This window comes from Oncorhynchus gorbuscha, linkage group LG16, assembly GCF_021184085.1.
Source record: "Oncorhynchus gorbuscha isolate QuinsamMale2020 ecotype Even-year linkage group LG16, OgorEven_v1.0, whole genome shotgun sequence".
Classification (NCBI taxonomy): domain Eukaryota; kingdom Metazoa; phylum Chordata; class Actinopteri; order Salmoniformes; family Salmonidae; genus Oncorhynchus; species Oncorhynchus gorbuscha.
Window position 1 is genome coordinate 17,240,405 of NC_060188.1, and position 22,304 is coordinate 17,262,708.

The window sequence follows — 22,304 nt, forward strand, 5'->3', positions numbered from 1 at the left end:
ATGAGCAGGTGTGTCCAAACTTTGACTGTATATTCCAAATATTTTGGTTGAACAACCATCCTGATTCCTCTGAGAGTTGACTGCTTATTTACATTTACATTTACATTATTCCATTTTATTCCTTAAATCATATGTATATATTACACTAAATTGTGGAATGTTTTATATTATGAAACGTTAGATTTGGATGTGTGTACAAACAGTATGGGTGATGTTGGGTTTTCATTACATGGTGATCTGTGAATTATGCATTATTTATTTTTTATACTATTTGTGTAGGCCTACTACTGTTATTTATCTGCTTACTTTATTTTCTGTTGCAACAGATGTAAGACATTAAAGAGAGATAACATAAAGCTCAGATGTTTCCATGTTTGGTTAAGGTTATGGTCCCAAGGAGTTCACGTAGAACTAACCCGAAATTGAATACTGCATCACACAACCCGCGTGTTTCCCTTTGCTCATTGGCTTCTTTTGCACGGGGGTGGGTGCTTTGTTTCGAGAGAACGAACAACGTAGGCTCTGATTGGTTTAAAATAGTCCCTGTCAACGTTCCTCTTACAATAGGAGCGCCTTTTACTGCTTGTTCTCGTGAGAATTTAAATAATGAAACAGGAGACATTTTGGTTCTTGTAACAGGAACGCATATTGAATTGAAAGCATGAACATATGAGCCACAATGGTAAATATGCGTAAAATAGATTCTGTATTGATGTTCTAGAGCCAGCGATTTCAACGGAGTAAATAAACGACGTATTCAAAGTCGCAAGTCAGTTCATCAACATAAATGACTATTTTCGTAGCTCCTAGTATTGACTTGCGAACGAGGATCATTTTGAAGAGAGAAACCCCAAAATAAATATTCCACATGAGTCGGTGAACATGGACGGGTGGAGTCCAATTGTTGCAACAGCTTCTGACGAGGAACGTTCAAGCTCCGAGGGTGAATGCACGGTGGGAACTGGACCAAAAGAAGCGGATGAGAAAGAGGGTGAACTAAAGATAAATGATGAGAGGATGGATGGAGGTGCTGCTGAGGGATTTGGGATAACTGGCTTTGGAGAGGGCACCGTGAGATTAAGTCGTACGGGACAGACCGCTGAACAAGAACTTCGGTACCTCCACTTGCTATGGGAACCCAGTCGAGTTGGGTCAGGGGCGGGTGTGGCGAGCAGCAAATCCGGGAAGGTGACAGGGTGTAGAGCGAGGCGACAAGGGAGAGCCCGGCGAAATGTGGGGCCCATTGGAAAAGATATTTATGGTACAGAAACTCCACACACTCAGCATTGGAGAAAAATATTATGTTGATGGAGAGAGCCGTGGAATCCACACCCAGTCATGAGGTGTAAAAGCTGTATGAATAGTGTAAAGCTGTATGAATGCTGTGGAGGGACGGGATGTCATGCAAGGCATCTGCCTATGGCTCCTGAACTTTGACAAAAGTATCATCAGTATGCATTATACTAGCCTAATACATCAGATGGTGATAGGCATGTCAACACTCAAAGGACCGAGTTTAGCATTCTACCGGATGTTTACCTAACCTTTGGCTTGTTTGTTCATTCTCTCTAGCGGTGAAGAGGTTTCGAGACGCTGCCAATGGCAACGACATTGATACGGGTAGGCACTGAAGAGAACTATTGGAACATCAACTATTGTGAGACTCAACAAGACCAAGTAATATATGGTATCCCTTTCAGGTGTTTAACGTTTCTGTCTCTTTTTTTCTCCAGTGCGCAGGCTTCTTCTAGAAGACATAGACCCTTGTGCAGCAGATGACAAAGGAAGAACAGCCCTCCACTTCTCCTCCTGTAATGGCAACGAGAGCATCGGTAAGTCAAAGTGAGAAGAGCAAGGGGCTCCTGATTCATTACTCAACAGTAATGACATTGTTATGAACTGATAATAATCACAGCAGCATTACTGTGAACAAATGATTAACTTGTCCCCTTCCTTCCAGTGCAACTTCTTCTGAGCTACGGCGCTGACCCTAACCAGCGGGATGGCCTTGGGAACACCCCTCTCCATCTGGGTAAGAGCAACACATGGTACTGAAAGTATGGCATTCAGTTCATCGGTGTACAACATTGCTACTTTCGGTCCCAATGGCAGAAAAGTAAAAGATTAACAATTTATTTTGATTGAACTTTTCCATATCTGACAAATGTATATTTTCCACATTCTTTCCACTTCTGCACCTGTCTATGTCTATGCAGCGGCCTGTACCAACCACGTGCCTGTAATCACCACATTGCTGAGAGGAGGTGAGAAGCCATACTGTATGGACACACATGGACATATATACTGTACACCTGCTAATGATAACTTGTTAATGTTGTGTTTCTGTTCAGGAGCACGTGTGGATGCCCTAGACCGAGCAGGAAGGACCCCCCTGCACCTGGCACGCTCCAAACTCAACATCCTGCAGGAAGGAGACTCAAGGAGTATAGAAACTCTTAGAGGGGAGGTCACACAGGTAGTAAGGGGTTATTACAACAGCACTATGTAAACATTAGTATACCAACATTTATTTGTGCAGTCTGAAATGCCCTCTCTCTATGGCTCTGTAGATCATTCAGATGCTGAGGGAGTACCTGAATGTGATGGGACAGAGTGAGGCCAGAGAGAGACTGGATCATATCTCAACACAGCTGCAGCACACACGCACCAAAGAACAGGTAAGACACATTTGTGTTTAACTCACTCTCTCTCACACACACATGTTTTTTGGTATCATTCTGATTACTTGTTACAGGACTGAATGAGCCTTCATAGGTGACAATTATGGCTTCTCTTCTATTTCAGGTTGATGAGGTAACTGACTTGCTGGCCAGCTTCACATCACTCAGTCTACAGAAGCAGAATTTGGGGGATAGGTAGAGGGGGCTCTCTTTGCGGATACATTCTTCTGTTTACGGCAGGGTAATGTTAATACTACTGTGATAACGTAAATAATAAAAATCTTTATGAACTCATTACCCTTGATTGTTGTGTTGGTCTTCCTCTCAACATCTTTGTGTACAGGCCTTTTTTTCTGTTGCCTTGCATGTGTTGTACATGAATGTTTACTGTAAAAATGAATCTTGGTCATTGTTGTAAATTGTTGTAACAATCTGAGTTAATGGATTAATAAAATATTTGGAAATATTTGTTGCCTCTGCTTTATAAGAAAAAGATTGTGTAACATCAATATGCATTGTCAGTTAATGCAGTTATCATTATCCATTCATATAAAAAGTAAATGAAAAGTAATTGTTACATATTGGCTACAATATCTTGAAATTAATAGACGCAATATATATTTCCAGCCAATTGACATTGTGCACTACAATAACGTACACGATTTCATTGTTGTGATTCGTTACATCCCAGTCAAGTCCCTCCCCCTGTCGACACGCATCGTTGTTGACTGATATCAAAGATGGCGACTGGAACCGCGTAAATTGGTGAATCCGGAGAGGTAGTAAAATTACATATAATTGTACATTTCTTCTCTCTTTGCGACAGTAAAATTCACATATTCTCACCTCAGCATGCTAAAACAGAATTTATGAACCAAATGCATGAACATTTATTTATTTGTCCGTTTAGACTGACATAGGCCTAGCTCCACCAGAAGCCACGGCTGCTATTGCAGTACCTTCCGGGTAACCCAGCATATAATCAGCAATACGAGTTAGAAGAGGTTGCAAATGTTGGGAGTTAGGGACTCTCAGCTAATGAAAGGGGGTGTGTTTGTGTGTTTTTTCGAAAGTAGGCGGGAATTTATCCTTCAATTGCCTAAACACACTTCAGTTTTGTAATGTATCTATTATTACTATAGGCTCAAGCATGCTATTTATCAGTGTAGACGGTTATCCAAAGTTTAAGGAGAGACAGCAATTGAATGTCCTCTCTCATCACCCATATGTGGTGGCGAGTTGTAACAAGGCAGTTCTTGCTTTTTGAAGGGGTTTACTCAGTTTGATCAATTTGGTGTTAAAATACTTCTTTATTGTTGTCTGTCTCTTATTTTTGACATCCTTCAGTTCACAGTGAAATGTAAATAACCTGTATTTTGCAGTAAAACTTCTCCAAGTCACAAGTTGCATGTATGTGTTATATTGGCTGAGTCAGTGGCTGATGTTTCCTCCATATCCCTATGACTGTGTTCTAATATCTTGCTTTTGTTAGTGACACAGAAAGACGGGCAACCCTGTTTTTGGAAAAAAGAGAGATCATGGCTTTTGAGGAGATCAAGAAGAAAGGAGTAGTTGGTAATTTGTGCCAGTTCTTTCCTCTTGTGCCTCTTATGTTATTTTGAAGAAATCTGTCAATAATTGAGTTATTAAAAGTCATCATCATTCCAATTGTCATGCAATGCCTGATGTTCCCAGTGTGCATTACAACTCTCTCTTTCTCAGAGGTAGGGATGGAAGGGGAAGTGGGCCTTGTGGCTGGTCGCAGTCAGAGAGAGAAGAGGAGATCATACAAGGACCTGCTTAGAGAGGAGGAGGAGATTGCTGCACAGGTCCGCAAGTCCTCCAAGAAACGGCCCAAGGTAACAGCAGAACACTGGTTTCACAATGTAGTGCCTTGTAGTTTCTGTTGGTTGTAAATTTAGTCAAATTCTGACTTTTTCATTTAGGACTCAGAACTTTTCTTATTGGGACGGGACTCCCACAAGAAGAAGAAAAAGCACAGTGAAGACTACTATTACAGAGGTAAGAGAGGAAGGAATTCTGCTCTGTCAATAAAAAATACAGAATTATTTGCATGAATTTTATGCTGAACTGATTCATTACGTTCTCACGCTCCCTTCACAATGTTCTTTACCAGACCAGCAAGGCTCAGGCCCACCTCCCCACAAGAAGAAGCGAAAGTCGTCAGACCACTCCCCTTCCCTCTCCTCCTCGTCTTCCTCCCATCCCACAGACACAGCCATGGGGCTCCTACAGGCCATCACCTCCCCTATGGCCACCGGCTCAGACCCGAGCCCACACCTGCACAAGAAGCCCTCCTATCCCTCCTTCTCTTCCTCCCACTCCTCCAAAGACCGCAAACGTGATGGGAGCACCGGAGGAAGCAAAGGCAGCCACTCCTCTCATTCCCGCCCTATGTCCTCATCCTCCTCTTCCAAAAAGCACTCCTCCAAGTCGTCGTCTCTGTTCCATGGTGGTACCGGTACCCCTAAAGGAGATCTCCTGAACATACGTGAGCCGGATGGGCTGAGGATGAAGCTCATGGTCTCGCCTAACGAGAAGGCCGAAGGAGAGGGCTTTCCCTTCCCTCCCCACTCCTCCTCATCCTCAAAAGGGGGGATAAAAAAGGACAAGGACAGAGACCGGAAACAGCTCTCTAAAGTCCCCAAGAAGATGCAGCAGAGCCGGGATCCACTGCCTGTTGTGGGGAAAGAAGTGGAGGTGGAGGGTAAGAGGGCCTTTGGCTAGATTTATCGCTATGAGAGACATTATTAGAAACTCATTTGTATGTGCCCTTAACCACTTTTCCTGTATTTGTGTTGATTCCTGCATGAACCCTATGTCCTCTCTCTCTTGTGTGTCAGGGCACTACGGTGGTGGTATGGGGGGAGACAGCTCCTCCTCGGGGGGCGAACTGGAGGCAGGAGAGCTGGTGATAGACGACTCGTACAAGCATCTGTCAAAGAAAAAGAAGAAGAGCAAGAAAAGCAAGAAGAAAAAGGAGAAAGAGAAGGACAGAGAGAAAGACAAAGGCGGGAGAGAGAAGAAGCACAGCAAAGGATCAGGAGGTGATTAGAAACTTTTGGAACGCTGTTGCTAGTCTGCCTTAGTCCTATTGCAGAAAGATGTTTAACATTGGTTACTTCAACAGTTACTTTTATTATGCGCACTAAAATGTGCTCCTTGTATGCTTTCTCCAGGGGACCCATCGAGAGGCCACACCCACACCCATGGCTCAGCCAATCACTCTGCAGCTGGTGGAATGTATGCCATGGGGGCCCCGATCCCTACTCCCATCCTTACTCACCATCATCAAAGTAATGAAGTAGCAATGATGGAGAAGAAGAAAAAGAAGGAGGAGAGGGAAAGGGAAAAGCACGAGAAGGAGAAAGATAAGGTAAGAACCAAAACAGATTGGTAGTTTAGGCTTTTAGACAGTGTTTCCTGCATTTTGAACAGTATATATATATATGTACAGTAAATATCAAATTTGATTGGTCACATACACAGATTTAGCAGATGTTATTGCAGGTGTAGTGAAATGCTTTATATATAGATACTCTGCTCATCTCCTGCTGCTCCTTTTTCTCAGCCCAAGAAGAAGAACACAACAGCGTACCAGGTGTTCTGTAAAGAGTACAGGGTCAACATCAATGCAGAGCAGCCGGGACTAGGTGGGCAGAGTTATCCCTTTTTAGAATTACATTGTAACTATTAATGATTGTGGTACATATGCTATACAAAACCTAAAGAAATACTTTACTGTTTGCAGTGTTTGGGGAGCTGAGCAAAAAGTTGGCAGAGGTGTGGAAACAGCTCCCAGAAAAAGACAAACTGGTAAGTTTCGCTTGAAATTAACAATTTAAAAAGAGATTTGATTGATAATTCTGATAAACATTTGAAATCAATTTAAGAATGGCCTGCCAGCACTATGCTATGAGTCATGGTCCATGGCCTAAATTGCTTCTATATACACATAGGTGTGGAAGCAGAAAGCTCAGTACCTGCAGCACAAGCAGAACAAAGCTGAGGCCACCACAGTCAAACGCAAGAGCTCCACAGATGGAGTCAAAAGCAAAGGTAAGAGCTAGGGATGCATGATAAATCGGTGAGCATATCGGAATCGAGCGATGTTAGCTAAAAATGCCAACATCGGCATTGGCCCGATGTCTAGTTTAATGCCGATGTGCAAAACCGATGTCAAAGCTGACGTGCATACATATATAAGTAGATGACTTAATGACACCACAAAAAATACAGCGCAACACAGAACAAAAGCAGAAAAATACTAAGCGCACTTCCAACAACTAAACAAGTTCAAGTTGAGCAGTCATTTGAAAGAGTAATAACATTTCAGCGAGACAACTAAAAGGCGAAATCCATTAACGCCAAGATAATGGAATTCATTATGCTACTTGCTATGTGTGTCACGACTGACATTTGGACCAGCGATGTCAGCCCCATCCATGAGCATGCTGAGTCTGACAGCACAGTGTGTCAACGAGGATTTCCTACTGAGGAAAGCGGTATTGCATGCTCAAGAATGTGCTCGTTCTCATACCGCTGCTGCCATTTCAATGGCACTTGAGAACATGTTTGAAACTTGAAAACATGAACACACTCCTAGTGCCATTCAAACAACTGACTGGATAAATAAGCTAATCAACTGCGTCTGCAGCAGATACCCTCTGTCATGGCATTGAAACATCTGCTCAACAAAACTGCCCACACCGACCGTGGGGTTATAACTTAGACTGTGAACAAGCGATTCGGTGGCATTCTCTCTGAGCCTCTTTACTGTGTCACCACCATGCTTAATGCTAGGTACAAGGACTGCTACTTCGATGCAGACAAACAGGGTTTACGTGAAATGTAATGACGCTGGGCCAATTGTGTGCTGCCCTATGGGACTCCCAATCACGGCCAGATGTGATACAGCCTGGATTTGAACCAGGGACTGTAGTGATGCCTCTTGCACTGAGATGCAGTGCCTTAGACCGCTGCATCCATGTGTGTGCGTTAACTATTTAACTGTACTAGAATGCTTAAAAGGCTGCTAAAATGTTAAATATTGCTATTGTTTTTTTGGGGGCATGAGAAATATCCAATATCTGTATCGGCCAAAAATGTGATATCGGTGCATCCCTAGTAAGAGCCCATCTGCAGCCACATTGGCCTTGCAGCTCTATCAGCTTAGACAGGGATACCAAGTCAATCAGTAGTCCTGTCCTTTCTCTATGCTGCTTTATCTCTCTCTCAGTAGCCCACAGGACTCATGGTCAGTTGGTCACGGCGTGTGTTGTATTTGTATGCATCTCAGGCTCTATGAAGGGCATGGGGCTGGGAGCAGGGCTGGTGTCCCCCAACCGGGTGTCTGTGGGTGTGTCCCTGTCACCAGCACGGGTCCCTGATGTCGACCCCATCGATGCGGCCGCCCACCTGCAACTACTGGGAGAGTCCCTGTCCCTCATCGGCCACCGATTACAGGAGACAGAGGTACACACACACCAACCACCTATTCCTTGTATCTTTTAACTTAGCTGTTGTGTCCAAATGTACTCTCTTCACCTACAACAGAAATGTCTCATTATCACGTTCATATGAGTAAAGACGGAACAAAGATTTGTGTGTGTGGCCACTAGACTAACTGCCTCTGCTCTCACCTCACTCAGGGGATGGTGGCGGTGTCAGGCAGTCTCTCTGTACTGCTGGACTCCATCTTGTGTGCCCTGGGACCCCTGACCTGCCTCACAGCACAGATCCCCCAGCTCAACGGATGTCCCCGCCAAGTCTTGGTAAATCACTCACACCTTGCCATCTATTTGAAATGTTGTTCTGAAAGGTTTCATCTCCCACTTGGGCTGTAAAGTAAAAATATGTGGCTGTAGTGATGGCACATTGTGTGATAGCAAGTGTGTTGCATAAGGCCAGCCTGAAACATTTCTCTCCTTCTTTTATCTCTCTTTCAGTCCAACACATTGGACAACATTGCCTACATCATGCCAGGGCTGTGAAGCCAACATAAACATTCCTTTCCCGTCTACTGAGTGTCCTCGCCATGAAGTAAAACGTTTGGAGTGAGAGTGCCCATTATAGAAGCGTGGCTTGGGATGCAGACTATTATTTATGCAGCAAGACATTGGAAAACGTGGATATTAATAGTTTCAACAAGTTTTTAAAATGTATTTTAAAATTAGTTAATTTCTTCTTTTTTACTGAAACCTATTTTAATGAACACTCTTTTCTTTACCTCTGGCATATCTGTTAGCATCTTCAGATTTAACTGTATGTGCTTGTGGGTGTGGGAATGTGTGCGGGCGTGTGTGTTTTCTGTGTGTATACAGTATCTCCAGAGGCTAGTTTTTACCCAAAAGTACAAACCAGGGCCCAAGTCCACCATTGTTCCTCTTCCATCAACGTACCATGAAAATAATATATTTTGACAATTATTCATGTTTGTTTTACCACTTAATTGCATAATGACTTGCTCTTTTGTATATATGCTATTTTACTGAGTATTAAGGTTTAGATTTTGATTGTAGAATTAAATTTGTATACGGTAGAAACGTTTTGAAGCAACTGCAATCAAACTACTGTTGTGATATTTGTAGCTTTTGAAGCACAAAGCTGTAAGCCACATTTTCATGAATACATTTCTTCCTCTGAGTATACAGTATGGAAATGTTGACAATAAAAATGTCAGTGTCAACATGCAGACTGAGCATAGCAGACTTATATGACTGGTATGTACCACCACCACCTTCTTTCAAATACAGCTGTTGTTCTGACTACTAAACACAAACCAATGAATGAATAAGGCTTGTATATATTGTAACAAACCATTGTAGTGTATCAAGATAATTGACATTTTAAGGCCAGTTATACCTACAACTGAAATGGCTATTTTGAAGTGAGTAAAGGGAATTGTACATGAACTGCAGCAGCTGCTCGTGAATCCTCAGATTCCTTGTCAGATTGAGGATGATGTGCTCTTTTCTACAGAATAGAACTAGAACACTATGTCTGTCTGTGCTTCCACATGCCTCAATGCCCCAGCCAGGGAGGAATGCAAAACCTTCCCGAATGAAGTGCTTTGGATTCTCTGTTAACCAAGAAGTAAAATCTAGCATAATTTGGTCAACTGCATAATTAATTTTGTGTTCATACGTTTTAGAAATTGAGAGAATGTTTGGTGATACTGATGATTTGTCGCCACAGATGGTTTGTTTACATAGCAAGTTAAGCAAACTAACATGGCTGGTTAGGATAATTAACGTGTCAGGTTAGGAGAACCAACGTAGCAGGTTGGGTGAAATGATGAAGCAGTTTAGAAGAACGAGGTCAAGGTTACGCCTCGATCACACTGACAGTGCAGGAATTTTGGTACATCAGAGGGACATTTCCGATGGAACGCTGCGTTGCAGAGACAGTTGCAATGCATTCTGTGTGGTGCATACGTTGGATTTATCAAACTATAGGCATAGACGACTTGACAGAAATGGTAGCAGAAGGTGAATGTTGAACTGTTGTTGCACGCATATGATGCCGCGTACCATTTTGCGTTACAACTGTTGGTATGATCGAGGCGTTCGGAAAAGGGCTCAGTTACAACGCTACGTTGTCAACAACTGTTGCCCCAACGCGACCACTAGAGGGTGGTGTAGGTCTACTTCATCTAGCCACGACGTAGAAATGTAAACAAACCATTTGTGGCGACCAATCACGATATGTGTATACGAAAGTGGCGACAAATAATCAGTATCGACATAACACAAGGGTCTTCAACATGTTCTTGCCCAGGGACCCCCTCCGGTCAAACCGATTTTCCAGGGACTCCCATTCTATTAGCCCCCGAATTAGCCCATTAGGTGAAAAAATATCACGTTTTGTCTTATCATTAGGTGAATTAAGTAATCATCATTTTAAAATTAATAGATTTGATCATTCGTTTTTCATTATTTTGACCTCCCCACATAAACTCTAGCATAGCCTATTATGTAGAAGGTAACACAAGATAAAGAGCAGCTGTTTAACTAGTTAAACAATGGTTAGTCATGTGTTGTCAAACATGTATGTCAAAACAACAACATACCAGTAGCCAGTGGCACTGCCTGGATTTGCAGGTGCTTTTCAAAGCCTATGTCATGTACAGGTGCAGTAATCTGTGAGTGTCAGCTGGTTTGTGAGGGATATTTTTGACAGTCATTGGCACAGAGAACTGGAAGGAGCGGCCAAAGGAAGAATTGGTTTTGGGGGTGACCAGAGAGATATACCTTTCACGTGCTACAGGTGGGTGCTGCTATGGTGACCAGCGAGCTGAAGCAGGGTCTTGTAGATGACCTGGAGCCAGTGGGTTTTGGCGCTTGAAAGGCCAGCCCAGCGTACAGGTCGCAGTGGTGGGTAGTATATGGGGCTTTGGTGACAAAACAGATGGCACTGTGATAGACTGCATCCAATTTATTGAATAGGGTATTAGAGGCTATTTTGTAAATGACATTGCCAAACATGGATCTAGGATGGTCAGTTTTACAAGGGTATGTTTGCAGCATGGGTGAAGGATGCTTTGTCTGCGAAATGAAGCCAATTTAGATTTAACTTTATTGGAGATGTTTATGTGAGTCTGGAAGGAGAGTTTACAGTCTAACCTGCATATTTGTAGTTGTCATTGTGATCCAGAATGAAACTGAGAAATAACAGCTGCATTTAGTTTTACTTGTATTTAAGAGCAATTCGGAAGGAGAGTTGAAAAAGGTTTAGGGTTGTTATTCTGTTGTTGCTAGAGGTGGATAGTCATTAAAAACATTGAAATACAAAATATTTAATATAGAGACTGCCAGAGGCGGACAACACCTCCGGTTGAATACCCCTGACATAATATAATGCACATCCTTTTAAATTCTGGCAGATGTGGTGATCAGAGTCTACACAGAATTACATTTTCTTTGAGTCTGGCTGGAGGTGCACCCATGACCAGAAACCAGATTGATTCAAATGGTCTGTAATCTGTTTGTTGATTTCATTTTGGAAGTTTGAGCAAGTATGCCATGAACATATTGGTTATAATGATGTTGCATAATTTGTATTTGAAGAAGTCAGCCTACATTACTTTTTTTTCACTGCATTCAAAATATCCTACAAAAACGTAGCATGCTAAAACAGGCTGTTCTTGAAGAGCAATGACTTGTACGGCTACGCCCTGAAGACTGCAGAAGCACACCGGGGCACAGACCGATCCATAGGATATTTTTCTTCTAGTGAGTCAAGACGTAGGAACGAGGAAGTTGACTAGAGTGCATACTAAATACGGCAAGAATATCTGGCAATATCCCACAAGCAAGAGATGGCATCAGGTCCCCCACAAACAGGTACGTGTAGCCTGAAAACCAATTATTCACGAAGGTTTCAGGAAGTGTTGACTTCGCGTTCGTTTATGACTGTTTTCATACTCGCAGTGTGCACTGTTAACTCGCCACAAACGCACTTTACATCGGCCTGTCAGTTTTTAGAATGTAGGGGAGGCTATCTTCGCACTGGGATTTCGCATAATATATTGCACATCCTTTTAAATTTGAGTCTGTATTTTGAAATAGATGAAACGTGTTTATCATTCTTTTCATAGCCCAGGGTTTCCCTACATTACATCGGTCCTGGGACACGTTTTGGGGTTTCACTAACACTATACAGACGATTCAAATAATCAAAAGCTTATATGAGTTGGTTATTTGAATCAGTTGTGTGTGTTAGGCAAAATTGCGCTGAACAACGTGCGAAAAGGGTTTGGGGCAGGACCGAGTGTGGGAAACACTGGTATATTCTATGAGATGTTTTGTGATTTGTTCTATTTATTTTTTTTATCTCACAGGAAAAATATGTACAATGTCTTCATTGTTACAATACATATTTTGGCAGAACTTTCAGAGATACCAAAGTATTTTCTTATTGAACAGTACTAATGTAAACGGAAAATGAAAGCAGAGATCAGATGACCGAAGCTCGTGATGTGTGCGGCTACTGAATCCTCCCTTTCTAAGAACACTCCATCTCCTCGCCTTGTCCCAATGCAGAGCTGAGGCTGGTTCTGCTCGGCGGGACAAGAGCAGGACAGAGTGCAGCTGGAAACGCCATACTGGGCCGCCAGGCTTTCATTACCCAGACTGCCAGTGAGCCAGCTGTCACTCAAGAATGTGAGAAGCACAGAGGAACCATTGCAGGGAGATGGGTAAGATACTTTGTTGATTCTTTAAGGACAGTAGCCTACACACTGATCAAATGACTTAAATGTCAACCAGAGGTTCTAACATTACACACTGTTTTTGCCTGCAGGTATCAGTGGTAGTCGCCCAAGACTGGTTCTGCTCAGAGCGCCCCCCGGAGGAGGTGAGGCACCATGTCTCCTCTTGTGTGGCCCTGTCGGCCCCGGGGCCTCATGCCTTCCTGCTGTGTGTCCCTGTGGACCGGCCGGCTGACATGGAGCTGCGGGCCCTGGAGGCCCTGGAGAAGGTTTTTGGCCCCACTGCAGTCAGTGGACACACCCTGGTCCTCTTCACCCACACAGACCAGATGGTTCTGGGACAACAGCTGGACGAGTACATTGCCACCAGACGCAAAGACCTACTGGAGCTGGTGGTGATGTGTGGAGACCGCTATCACTCTCTGGAGAGGAGGAGTAGAGGAGAGAAGGATGAGAGGAAGAGTGTGGAAGAGCTGCTGGAGAAGGTTGAACAGACTGTAAAAGAGAGCGGGGTGGAGTTCTACAGCTGCCCCCTCTACCAGGAGGCTGAGGCCAGGGTGAGAGAGAAGCAGGCAGAGATAGTGTGGCAGAGAAGAGGGGAGAGGTGCTAAATGAAGAGGTGCCCTCCTCAGCCTCTCCTCCAGAGCAAGAGCTAGACGATGAAGAGATGGCAAGAGTTAGGGAGGAGGCAGAGAGGAGTGTGCACAACCTGAACATAGACACCGAGGGTATTGCCTCTCTTTCTCCTGCCTCCTCCTCTCCATCAGTTCTCTTGTCCTTGTGGCAGGCGTTGACAGGGTGGCTGAGGAGGCTGCCCAAGATGCTGAGGATGGAGTCTCTGCTGGGGTCTTTCGTTGGCCTGTTTGTAGGTGGGCCCGTTGGGCGGATGCTGGGGGCCACTGTGGGCTCAGTAGCCACTGAAGTGGGGAGAAGGAAGACACTGAAGACAGAAAAAAATAAATAATGTCAATGGGATCTATATCTCCAGTTATTAACATTAAAGGGACATTTCACAATTCTTCAACTTCATATTCATCATCTCCAGCACCACCTCAACATCAACATATGTGAAAATTATGCATTTTTATGTTTTGTAGTAAAAAATATTGAGAAAGATAAGTATTTTCCAATGACATCAACCATTTGCTATTTTTAATAATGCCTACTCACAATTAGTCATAATCATCTTCCTCTTTATTTTTTACTACAAAACATAGGAACACACCATGTTTTTCACATGTTGATGTTGAGGTGGTGCTGGAAATGGTGAATATAAAGTAGAACAATTTTAGTTTCCCTTTGTCATTTCACTGCACTTGTTTTATTGAGCATTAACACAATTGGCTTGTATTTGACTAATGTACAGTAATCACGATACTTGTTCTAATATTTGTTGTTTCACTGCTGGCATGCCTTTTTTGACTCATATTTTCAAAACCAATTATTATAGAAGGTATGGTAGGGTCTACTAAAGACTACAAGTAAAGGGTAAGTTACATACATGATCCACTTGGTGGCGACGTTGACCAAAACATTGACTTTATACATTAAATATTTGAGCTCAACTGAAAATGAATACCTTACTGCTAACTTAAGGAAATAAAAATAAAATTATCTCTAAGGCAATTTGTTGTGTCCTGTATATGTCACACAGTTGATACTTTTAAAGCATACAATTACACATTTCCCTCAGACTGAATTTAGCCATTTATTGGCCAAAATGTTCAAGCACTATATTTAGGAGTTGAGTATAGGCTACATCTCGAAAATAAGACTTTCACATGATGCATGATAGATAACGGAGACCTCCGTTATAGACGGACTATCTGCAGCAGTGTGTGTTAGCTGAGGACAATTGCTGGAGCGTATAGAGGGCGTTAATAATAGTGGTGTGGAGTCCTAAGTGAAAGTGCCTCTGACTTTGGAAAACACTGAAGCACTGCTCTCAAAGCTTCCTCTTTTCTCTTTATGCAAGGGCAGGTTACGGGTTTGACATTGATGTAATTGATACTCTGTTAAAACCATCAGTCAAACCCATCTTTACATCTCTCTCTTTAAGGTTCTCTCCCTCTCTCTAAGCTGACAGAGACCCTGCCTGTGGAACAGCTAGGCGTTTCCGAAAGTGGGTGGTCCGCCGGGGGAGGGAGGGGGAATTAGTCCAGCTCTCATGTTTCCTGAGAAGAGAGGGAGGAAAGGAACGAGAAAGAGAGAGTGGGGAGAGAGCGAGAAAGAGGAGAGCGTGAATATGTGTGCACAAGCGAGAGAGAGAGCGAGAGAGAGCAGAGCGTGAATATGTGTGCACAAGCGAGAGAAAGAGAGCGAGAGAGAGAACATGCTCAGGGATTACATCTGTCTTCCAGATGTGGCCTCCACAGTTGTCTGAAACGGGGGGGAAAAAAGAAAGTTTAAAAGTAAAGGAAAATTGGTGCTAAACAGTTTTTTATTGTTAAGAATTACGCATACAGTACAGTGCGGACTACAGTATGGCGGTCGACAGTGAACCAGGGTATGATGCCAGTTCATTGCTTATGAAACTGCAATGGAATGACGTGGTGCACTCGTCCAGTAGACCCCTTAAAGATAATGCATATAAAAAGGAACACCTGTTCAAATATTGTCCTGTCTTATTGGATAAGCATCAGCGAGAGGACAGTGAGTAATGATCGAGGGAGGTAAGAAGAAATAATAAGAAGGGATGAGAGAGGGGTGGAAAGTAGGGAGACGGATTTCCATATGCAGACAATGTGAGTAGAGGCAACCATGCCGTTAGGCCTAAATCAGAGGGAGGCTGTATCTCGTCTGTGTAGACAGTTGTGGCCCAGGGTTGGTCCTCAGAGGCTGAAGCCTCATCAGGACGGCAAAGGATGCAGAGTTGATTTGTGCCTGTATGCATAACCAAAGCCAAAAATCTGAACAAACAGCTCATGGAATCACTAGTGACCCATCATTAACACAACGGCTGTAACTTCTGAACCTTTCCCTCAGAGCAAAAATGTTGTTCTAAAGACCTTGTGGTCCCTCATTGAAGTGGGGGCAGCTCGCTGTGAGTCGTGGACACCGCAATATTTTTGTTATCATCTTGCAAACCAAAGGAAAATAAACAGGATGACACACTTTTTCCTCCACCGCAGACAAGGCCTCTCCCTTTGCTAGCTCACACAGCACTCACCGTAAACTGCTCAAAATATCAACCGGACAGGACTGATTACAACCACAGCATACCCTCTAATACACATCAAATACTGTATGGTCTCTTTGTGGTTTGTTGAGAAGAACATCTGAATAAAAATACAGCAGGCTACAAAGACATTGGCTGAAGGAATCTGGACCATATAAAAAGAGAGTGTTTTATCCCTGGAGGTAATCACAGAGGAAATAACAAATACTACACGTGCCAACCAGAATGAACAAAAATACGTTTTGAGAAAGGGAGACGGAAATTTTTATGAAAAATATGGGCTAATAATGTGGTGATATGGTGTGTCTGGATATTAGAAAGGCCTTTTGATGGTGGCTCGCCTACTGGGTGGGTAGCAAGTGATATGCCAACTTGGAAATTCAAGGTTGATAGTTACGTTGCGTCATATATTCTTTTGCTTTGCATATTGCGAGGCATACTGTAATAATTATATCACAGCCCATGCTGTTCCCCTTCCAACAGAGCAAGGCCTAAAAAGTTAGGTCCAGCGGCCTGCCTGCCTGCCTGCCTGCTCTCCTCTCTCCTCACCAAGTGTTCTCCACGGCACAGGCTCTAAGTCCACTCATCTTTTTCCTATTAGTGCTGTTTTCATGTTCCTCCCTGTAGCGTGAGCGTGTGTGTGTCTGCAATTGTTTATGGAGCACTGTGAGGAGCTAACATTTGCCCTGTCCGTGTGTGGGTTGATGGGACAACTCATAAAGCCAAGATGGAAGCTTCGGCCAAGTTAGCAAATAATAATGCAAGGAAGATGTGTCCATTGTAACGCGCATTGAAGGGTTTGAAGATGTTTATAAGCTGGCTGGCAATATTAAAGTAGTTGACGTTGAATGGCAGTTTATTGCTTCATGAGGTGATATGTCATGCCAAACACATGATTTACTATTATGGCTTTTGACATGTTTTACCTTAGAAGGAGTAAGACTACCTCTGTCAATAACCACATAGTCAACATAGAACTTTAATTCAGTTATCCAGACCATTTGACATTGCTATGATTGGTAAAGCATGCGATACATATTCTGTAGTTACTAACAACATGTATTCTAATGCACAATTGAAAACAAGGACAGCACTCATTTTCTTAGAGAGTACAATGAGTGCATGCTTTCACGCAAATCAATGTAAGTGTCAGGACAAAGAAGAGACCTACAAGGCCTACAATCACGCACATCTGCCGAGGTTAGGGGAGCTAGCACGATCCAGTAGGACACACACACACAGCACATGCACCAACAGCTGGGCTGATGTTTAGGATGGGAGAAGCATGACTGGGTGGAAGTGGACTGGTGCAGTCAGCCAATATGAGAGTCACCTTTCATCTCCTCACACATCGCTGGCCTGCCTTGGACCTGAGCCAGATGTGGAGAGAGATGGAGATGGAGACAGAAAGAGAAATTAAGGGGGAGTTTTTGAACTTTTTATTATCACTTTAGTTTATTATCTATTTCACATGCTTTGGAAATGTAAACATGCTTCCCAATAAAGCCCCTTGAATTGAGAGAGAGAGAGAGAGAGAGAGAGAGAGATGGTCTGCATCTCTGTCAGGAGGAGTTTACAGTACTTGGTCCTACTGTGAGATGTTTTATGTGTGTGAGAGCGCTACCACAGGAGGGAAGAGGGGTGTGGATGGACAAGAGGCAATTACATAAGAAGGAGGAGCAGGAGGCAAAACTGAGCCATTTTAAAAAGACATCCAGGCCAAATTTCCCAACAGCTTTGGAAAGAGTTTTAAAAAGAGTTATCTGTGTTGCGGTGAACGTTTTAGAACGTGGGATAAAGGGCTGGGAGGGCTGGGTTGTTGTTGGTGTGACAGTTCTTAAGGGTTTGTGGTTTTACACCACACCTCCTACAAAAGCCAGTGCTTGAGAATTTACCGGAGGGAAGGGGCCTGTCTCCGGACTAATGACGACTCACTATGGGCTGTGGGTGCTGGATGGCCCCAGAGCTGGCCATAACTGATGAATAGTGTGGACCACACTAACTGACATGCGCCGTTGGCTATAAGTGGGTGCGGTGAGCAGAGCCTTTTGAAGCTGGAGCCGTGGGCTGTGTTTGAACCATCAGCAGAGACCCTGCTCTCTGTAATGGACACCGACCTGTGGTTTGATCAGGGGCTCCGGCAGGCCAACACAAGCACACACTTTCCTCCAATTGTATTACTGGGCTTGGGGGAGGTGATGGAATTATTTCTGCTACAACACTGGTTTAATTCAAGGCAGATTTGACCCCAGCCTCACTTCTCCAGTTCAACTCATTGGATCAAGTCATAATCCTGCCTCGACCACATGAATAAGACACAGAGGGGCGATGCACTCGTTCTTACCGCATACGTCAAATGTCACTCTGGTCCACATGCAAGTCATGATGATACCATTTCATCTGAAAGTTGAGGGAGCTTAACAGAGATCTACAGAGACGAGAGGAGAAGACAGACAAGTAGGACGAATGGTGCCACGCCACATTGACACAGAATCAACTTGGAGCTCTGTGGCTCCGCTGTTTGCACAGATCCACAACCCAGCCCAAGATTCAGTAGATTACACTTTGTCCATGCCTTTTTACAATGCTGAAGTTATTTGGTGGCAAGTTGATGTATTAACATGGCAAGTACTTGTCCACCAGAGGCAATGTGAGAGCCTGTTAACATCTAGTAAACCATGAGCTATGGTTTGACATGTCGTACTTGGTTCGACAGGGGTATTTATATTTGACTGTTTAGAAACGGGGACCATTATTCTGGAGAAATTCTGAAGGTTGCGTTGCCACAAACACATATAGGCCTACTGTAGGCCTACACTGCACCAGATAAACTAGTGGCTGACCCATCACACCTCTTCACAGGAATAATGTGCCAAACCGTCCCTAAACAGCAGAGCCTTATGAGACGTTTACTGTGAGCTATGTGTCACGACTTCTGCCGAGTCGTTGCCTCTCCTTGTTCGGGCGGTGTTCGGCGTTCGACGTCACCGGTCTTCTAGCCATCATTGATCCATTTTTCATTTTCCATTGGTCTTGTCTTGTCTTCCCACACACCTGTTTTCAATCCCATTCATTAACTGTTGTGTATTTAACCCTCTGTTTCCCCTCATGTCTTTGTCAGAGATTGTTTTATTGTCAGTGTTGTTATTTTGTTGTGTTGGTGTGCAGGTGTCCTCGCACCCATGTTTTTTCATGTCTGTACTTTTAGTGTTATGGAGCATGTTCTGTTGACATGTATTAAAAGACTCCATTAACATCCATTTTGACTCTCCTGCGCCTGACTTCCCTGCCACCTATCTGACACTATGACTAAACTAAAGCATCTCCAGGCTGCGAAACATCCAAATTCCATCCCAGAAATACAGGCCTTTCTCCAAAACACATAATAACTCCTGTTCAAAGGCCCTATCTTGTATTATCGTTTCAAAGGGGCCAAACACAAAACATACTCAACCTTGAGCTAGCTAACGAGGATGGGGCCCGGCGAGGCAGGCTTTTCCAGTGACTGTGCAGCGGATAGCGACGGTTGTGGTTGTGGTTGGTTGCCATTTGGTGTGTGACTCGGTCCGGCTCCCACACAGTTGAAACCAGGGGTCCCGGAGTGGAGGGTGCTACTGATGCCCCTGATCCTCGTGGAGTGGGGAGGGGGCTTTAATCTGAGTTTGAAATGAGAGACAGGGTTGTCCCTGAGTGCCGACGGCCTCTGATTTGGTCTGTGGTTCCTTTGATAGCATGCATCCTACAGAAGTGAGGGAAACAATAAAAGATGACAGAGACAGTTCTTGGGGAAAACAGGTTTTAATCCACGGAGCTTCAATTGCTGCACTTCGGTCACAGCCTCCCCAGAGAGGGCAAGGGAGTCAAGCTGAGAGTGAAAAGCTGATATAACGTACAGTTAAAACACAATAACGTACAGTTTCTGACAGCAATTAGAATAGTCTTCTCTTTAAAGGGATTGAAGGGGTTCTTAAGCACTTACGAATTTGTAACATATTGTACGAATTGTAATTCCTAACACATGATACAAATTGCATTTATTTATTTGCAGGACACAACCCAGTAAGCAAAATGATTTTAGACGATTTTTCCAGGTTTTCCTAAGTATTATAGCAGTTCACAATAATAATTATTTTATATAAGGAAGAGGAGCCAGCTGAAGAAAAACAGAATAATTAGTATTGCTACAATTACCAGAATCTTTCCAACTGACAGTCCAACCTTCAGAATTAACCAATAGACCACTTATTGTTTAGTTCAATGCACTGACTGTACCTCGGTCAGGATAATAGCGTCTGCTGAATGACCAAAATTGAAATGCAAAAACGAACAGTTGCAAAGAATGCTTGGTATTATTCTAATGAGATCCTACCCCCCAAACAAGTACACATTTGGTTGGTTGACCAGATCCAAATCTGAACAAATCATAGACATCTAGGCTATATTTCACAAGTTTGAACAGTACAGTACAGTATGGCACAGTTAATACAGCTGTCCAGCAGACTCAATCAAACAGAGTTTAGTCCAAGTAGAGTCCAGTACGGTCCCAAACAGTACAGTTTAGTTCATCAGAGTACATTTGGTACTGGTCCCAAACAGCAAGTTTAGTCTCAGTAGAGTACATCAACGGTCCCAAACAGTACAGGGTTCATCCCAGAACACATGGTACGGTCCCAAACAACAGTTTAGTTCAGTAGAGTACAGTACAGTCGGTCCCAAACAGTACAGTTTAGTTAGTAGAGTACAGTACAAAACGGTCCCAAACAGTACAGTTTAGTTCAGCAGAGTACAGTACAGTACGGTCCCAAACAGTACAGTTTAGCTTAGTAGAGTACAGTACAGTACGGTCCCAAACAGTACAGTTTAGTTCAGCAGAGTACAGTACAGTACGGTCCCAAACAGTACAGTTTAGTTCAGTAGAGTACAGTACAGTACGGTCCCAAACAGTACAGTTTAGTTCCCAGAGTACAGTACAGTACGGTCCCAAACAGTACAGTTTAGCTAAGTAGAATACAGTACAGTACGGTCCCAAACAGTACAGTTTAGTTCAGGGGAGATGGAAGGGTCCCACAGTACAGTTAGATCTAGGCCAACAACGGTCCCAAACCTCAGTTTAGTTCATCTTTATTTTACTACGGTCCCAAACAGTACAGTTTAGTTCAGTAAGTACAGTACAATGACGGTCCCAAACAGTACAGTTTAGTTCAGTAGAGTACAGTACAGTACGGTCCCAAACAGTACAGTTTAGTTCAGAAAGTACCAGTACAGTACGGTCCCAAACAGTACAGTTTAGTTCAGAGAGTACAGTACAGTACGGTCCCAAACAGTACAGTTTAGTTCAGTAGAGTACAGTACAGTACGGTCCCAAACAGTACAGTTTAGTTCAGTAGAGTACAGTACAGTACGGTCCCAAACAGTACAGTTTAGTTCAGTAGAGTACAGTACAGTACGGTCCCAAACAGTACAGTTTAGTTCAGTAGAGTACAGTACAGTACGGTCCCAAACAGTACAGTTTAGTTCAGTAGAGTACATTACAGTAAAGTATAGTTTAATTCAGTGCAGTACAGTACAGTTCAGTAGAGTACATTACAGTAAAGTATAGTTTGATTCAGTGCAGTACAGTACAGTTCAGTAGAGTACATTACAGTAAAGTATAGTTGAATTCAGTAGAGTACATTACAGTAAAGTATAGTTAAGTGCAGTACAGTACAGTTCAGTAGAGTACATTACAGTAAAGTATAGTTTAATTCAGTGCAGTACAGTACAGTTCAGTAGAGTTAGCCTACATTAGAATAAAGTACAGTAGGGTACAACACAGTACACCACACTTTACTGTACTCTAGTGTGCTCTACTGTATTGTACTCTACTGTACAATACTATTTTTATTTAATGTACTGTGTACTGTAATGTACTGTATGTACTCTGCTGTGCTCTAATGTATTGTATTGTGCTATGCTGTCCAAACTTGTGAAACATAGATGTCTATGTTTTGGCCAAATAAAAGCAGGTCTGGACCGGATCAAAATCAACGACCCTGGACGTTGAAATCAAAGTCAGTCGGGACTGCATCAAAACAAGTGCTTAGTGGGAACATATCATCCTAAAATGGATGAATTGGTGTTGTCTAACAAAATGCTATTATGTGGGAACATAGTTAGGCAAATTTACACAAAATGTACAGTTTTATTGGTAGCACTGGTGCTCCTAACTTCTAAA

At 43.2% G+C, this 22,304-nt stretch overlaps 3 protein-coding genes across 4 annotated transcripts; all 3 read left to right on the forward strand.

Moving 5' to 3' along the window:
• The first annotated feature begins 632 nt into the window (after positions 1 to 632).
• Positions 633 to 3,147, forward strand: LOC123999633 (ankyrin repeat domain-containing protein 54-like). Its single transcript, XM_046305578.1, has 8 exons — positions 633 to 1,261; positions 1,573 to 1,620; positions 1,734 to 1,832; positions 1,961 to 2,032; positions 2,217 to 2,264; positions 2,352 to 2,476; positions 2,571 to 2,678; positions 2,806 to 3,147. Exons 1-8 carry the CDS (start codon positions 883 to 885, stop codon positions 2,878 to 2,880), a joined length of 954 nt encoding a protein of 317 aa, XP_046161534.1. The 5' UTR covers positions 633 to 882; the 3' UTR covers positions 2,881 to 3,147.
• A 238-nt stretch (positions 3,148 to 3,385) lies between these two features.
• On the forward strand, positions 3,386 to 9,396 carry LOC123999528 (HMG box-containing protein 4-like). Of its 2 annotated transcripts, none has more exons than XM_046305406.1 (13): positions 3,386 to 3,460; positions 4,174 to 4,256; positions 4,404 to 4,540; positions 4,628 to 4,703; positions 4,819 to 5,409; positions 5,546 to 5,749; positions 5,882 to 6,078; positions 6,274 to 6,355; positions 6,454 to 6,518; positions 6,662 to 6,761; positions 8,002 to 8,177; positions 8,354 to 8,476; positions 8,651 to 9,396. In XM_046305406.1, the coding sequence occupies exons 2-13, from the start codon at positions 4,220 to 4,222 to the stop codon at positions 8,693 to 8,695; spliced, it is 1,833 nt and encodes a 610-aa protein (XP_046161362.1). In that variant the 5' UTR covers positions 3,386 to 3,460; positions 4,174 to 4,219; the 3' UTR covers positions 8,696 to 9,396. The 2 variants fall into 2 exon arrangements, with proteins under 2 accessions (XP_046161362.1, XP_046161363.1); XM_046305407.1 differs by having other exon boundaries at positions 3,417 to 3,460; positions 4,182 to 4,256.
• A 2,532-nt stretch (positions 9,397 to 11,928) lies between these two features.
• On the forward strand, positions 11,929 to 14,538 carry LOC124000379 (GTPase IMAP family member 4-like). The gene is made up of 3 exons (XM_046306698.1): positions 11,929 to 12,046; positions 12,746 to 12,900; positions 13,005 to 14,538. Exons 1-3 carry the CDS (start codon positions 12,022 to 12,024, stop codon positions 13,521 to 13,523), a joined length of 699 nt encoding a protein of 232 aa, XP_046162654.1. The 5' UTR covers positions 11,929 to 12,021; the 3' UTR covers positions 13,524 to 14,538.
• The last annotated feature ends 7,766 nt before the right edge of the window (positions 14,539 to 22,304 follow it).

What these genes read in the sequence shown, in the direction of transcription:
- LOC123999633 (XM_046305578.1), top strand. Translation starts at nt 883, where the DNA reads ATGGACGGGTGGAGTCCAATTGTTGCAACAGCTTCTGACGAGGAACGT. An exon ending in TGGCAACGACATTGATACGG is followed by an intron (nt 1,621 to 1,733) that starts GTAGGCACTGAA and finishes TTTTTTCTCCAG; the next exon opens with TGCGCAGGCTTCTTCTAGAA. An exon ending in GAACACCCCTCTCCATCTGG is followed by an intron (nt 2,033 to 2,216) that starts GTAAGAGCAACA and finishes ATGTCTATGCAG; the next exon opens with CGGCCTGTACCAACCACGTG.
- LOC123999528 (XM_046305406.1), top strand. Translation starts at nt 4,220, where the DNA reads ATGGCTTTTGAGGAGATCAAGAAGAAAGGAGTAGTTG. An exon ending in CCTCCAAGAAACGGCCCAAG is followed by an intron (nt 4,541 to 4,627) that starts GTAACAGCAGAA and finishes TTTTTCATTTAG; the next exon opens with GACTCAGAACTTTTCTTATT. An exon ending in AGATGGAGTCAAAAGCAAAG is followed by an intron (nt 6,762 to 8,001) that starts GTAAGAGCTAGG and finishes TATGCATCTCAG; the next exon opens with GCTCTATGAAGGGCATGGGG.
- LOC124000379 (XM_046306698.1), top strand. Translation starts at nt 12,022, where the DNA reads ATGGCATCAGGTCCCCCACAAACAG. An exon ending in ATCAGGTCCCCCACAAACAG is followed by an intron (nt 12,047 to 12,745) that starts GTACGTGTAGCC and finishes GTCCCAATGCAG; the next exon opens with AGCTGAGGCTGGTTCTGCTC. An exon ending in GAACCATTGCAGGGAGATGG is followed by an intron (nt 12,901 to 13,004) that starts GTAAGATACTTT and finishes TTTTGCCTGCAG; the next exon opens with GTATCAGTGGTAGTCGCCCA.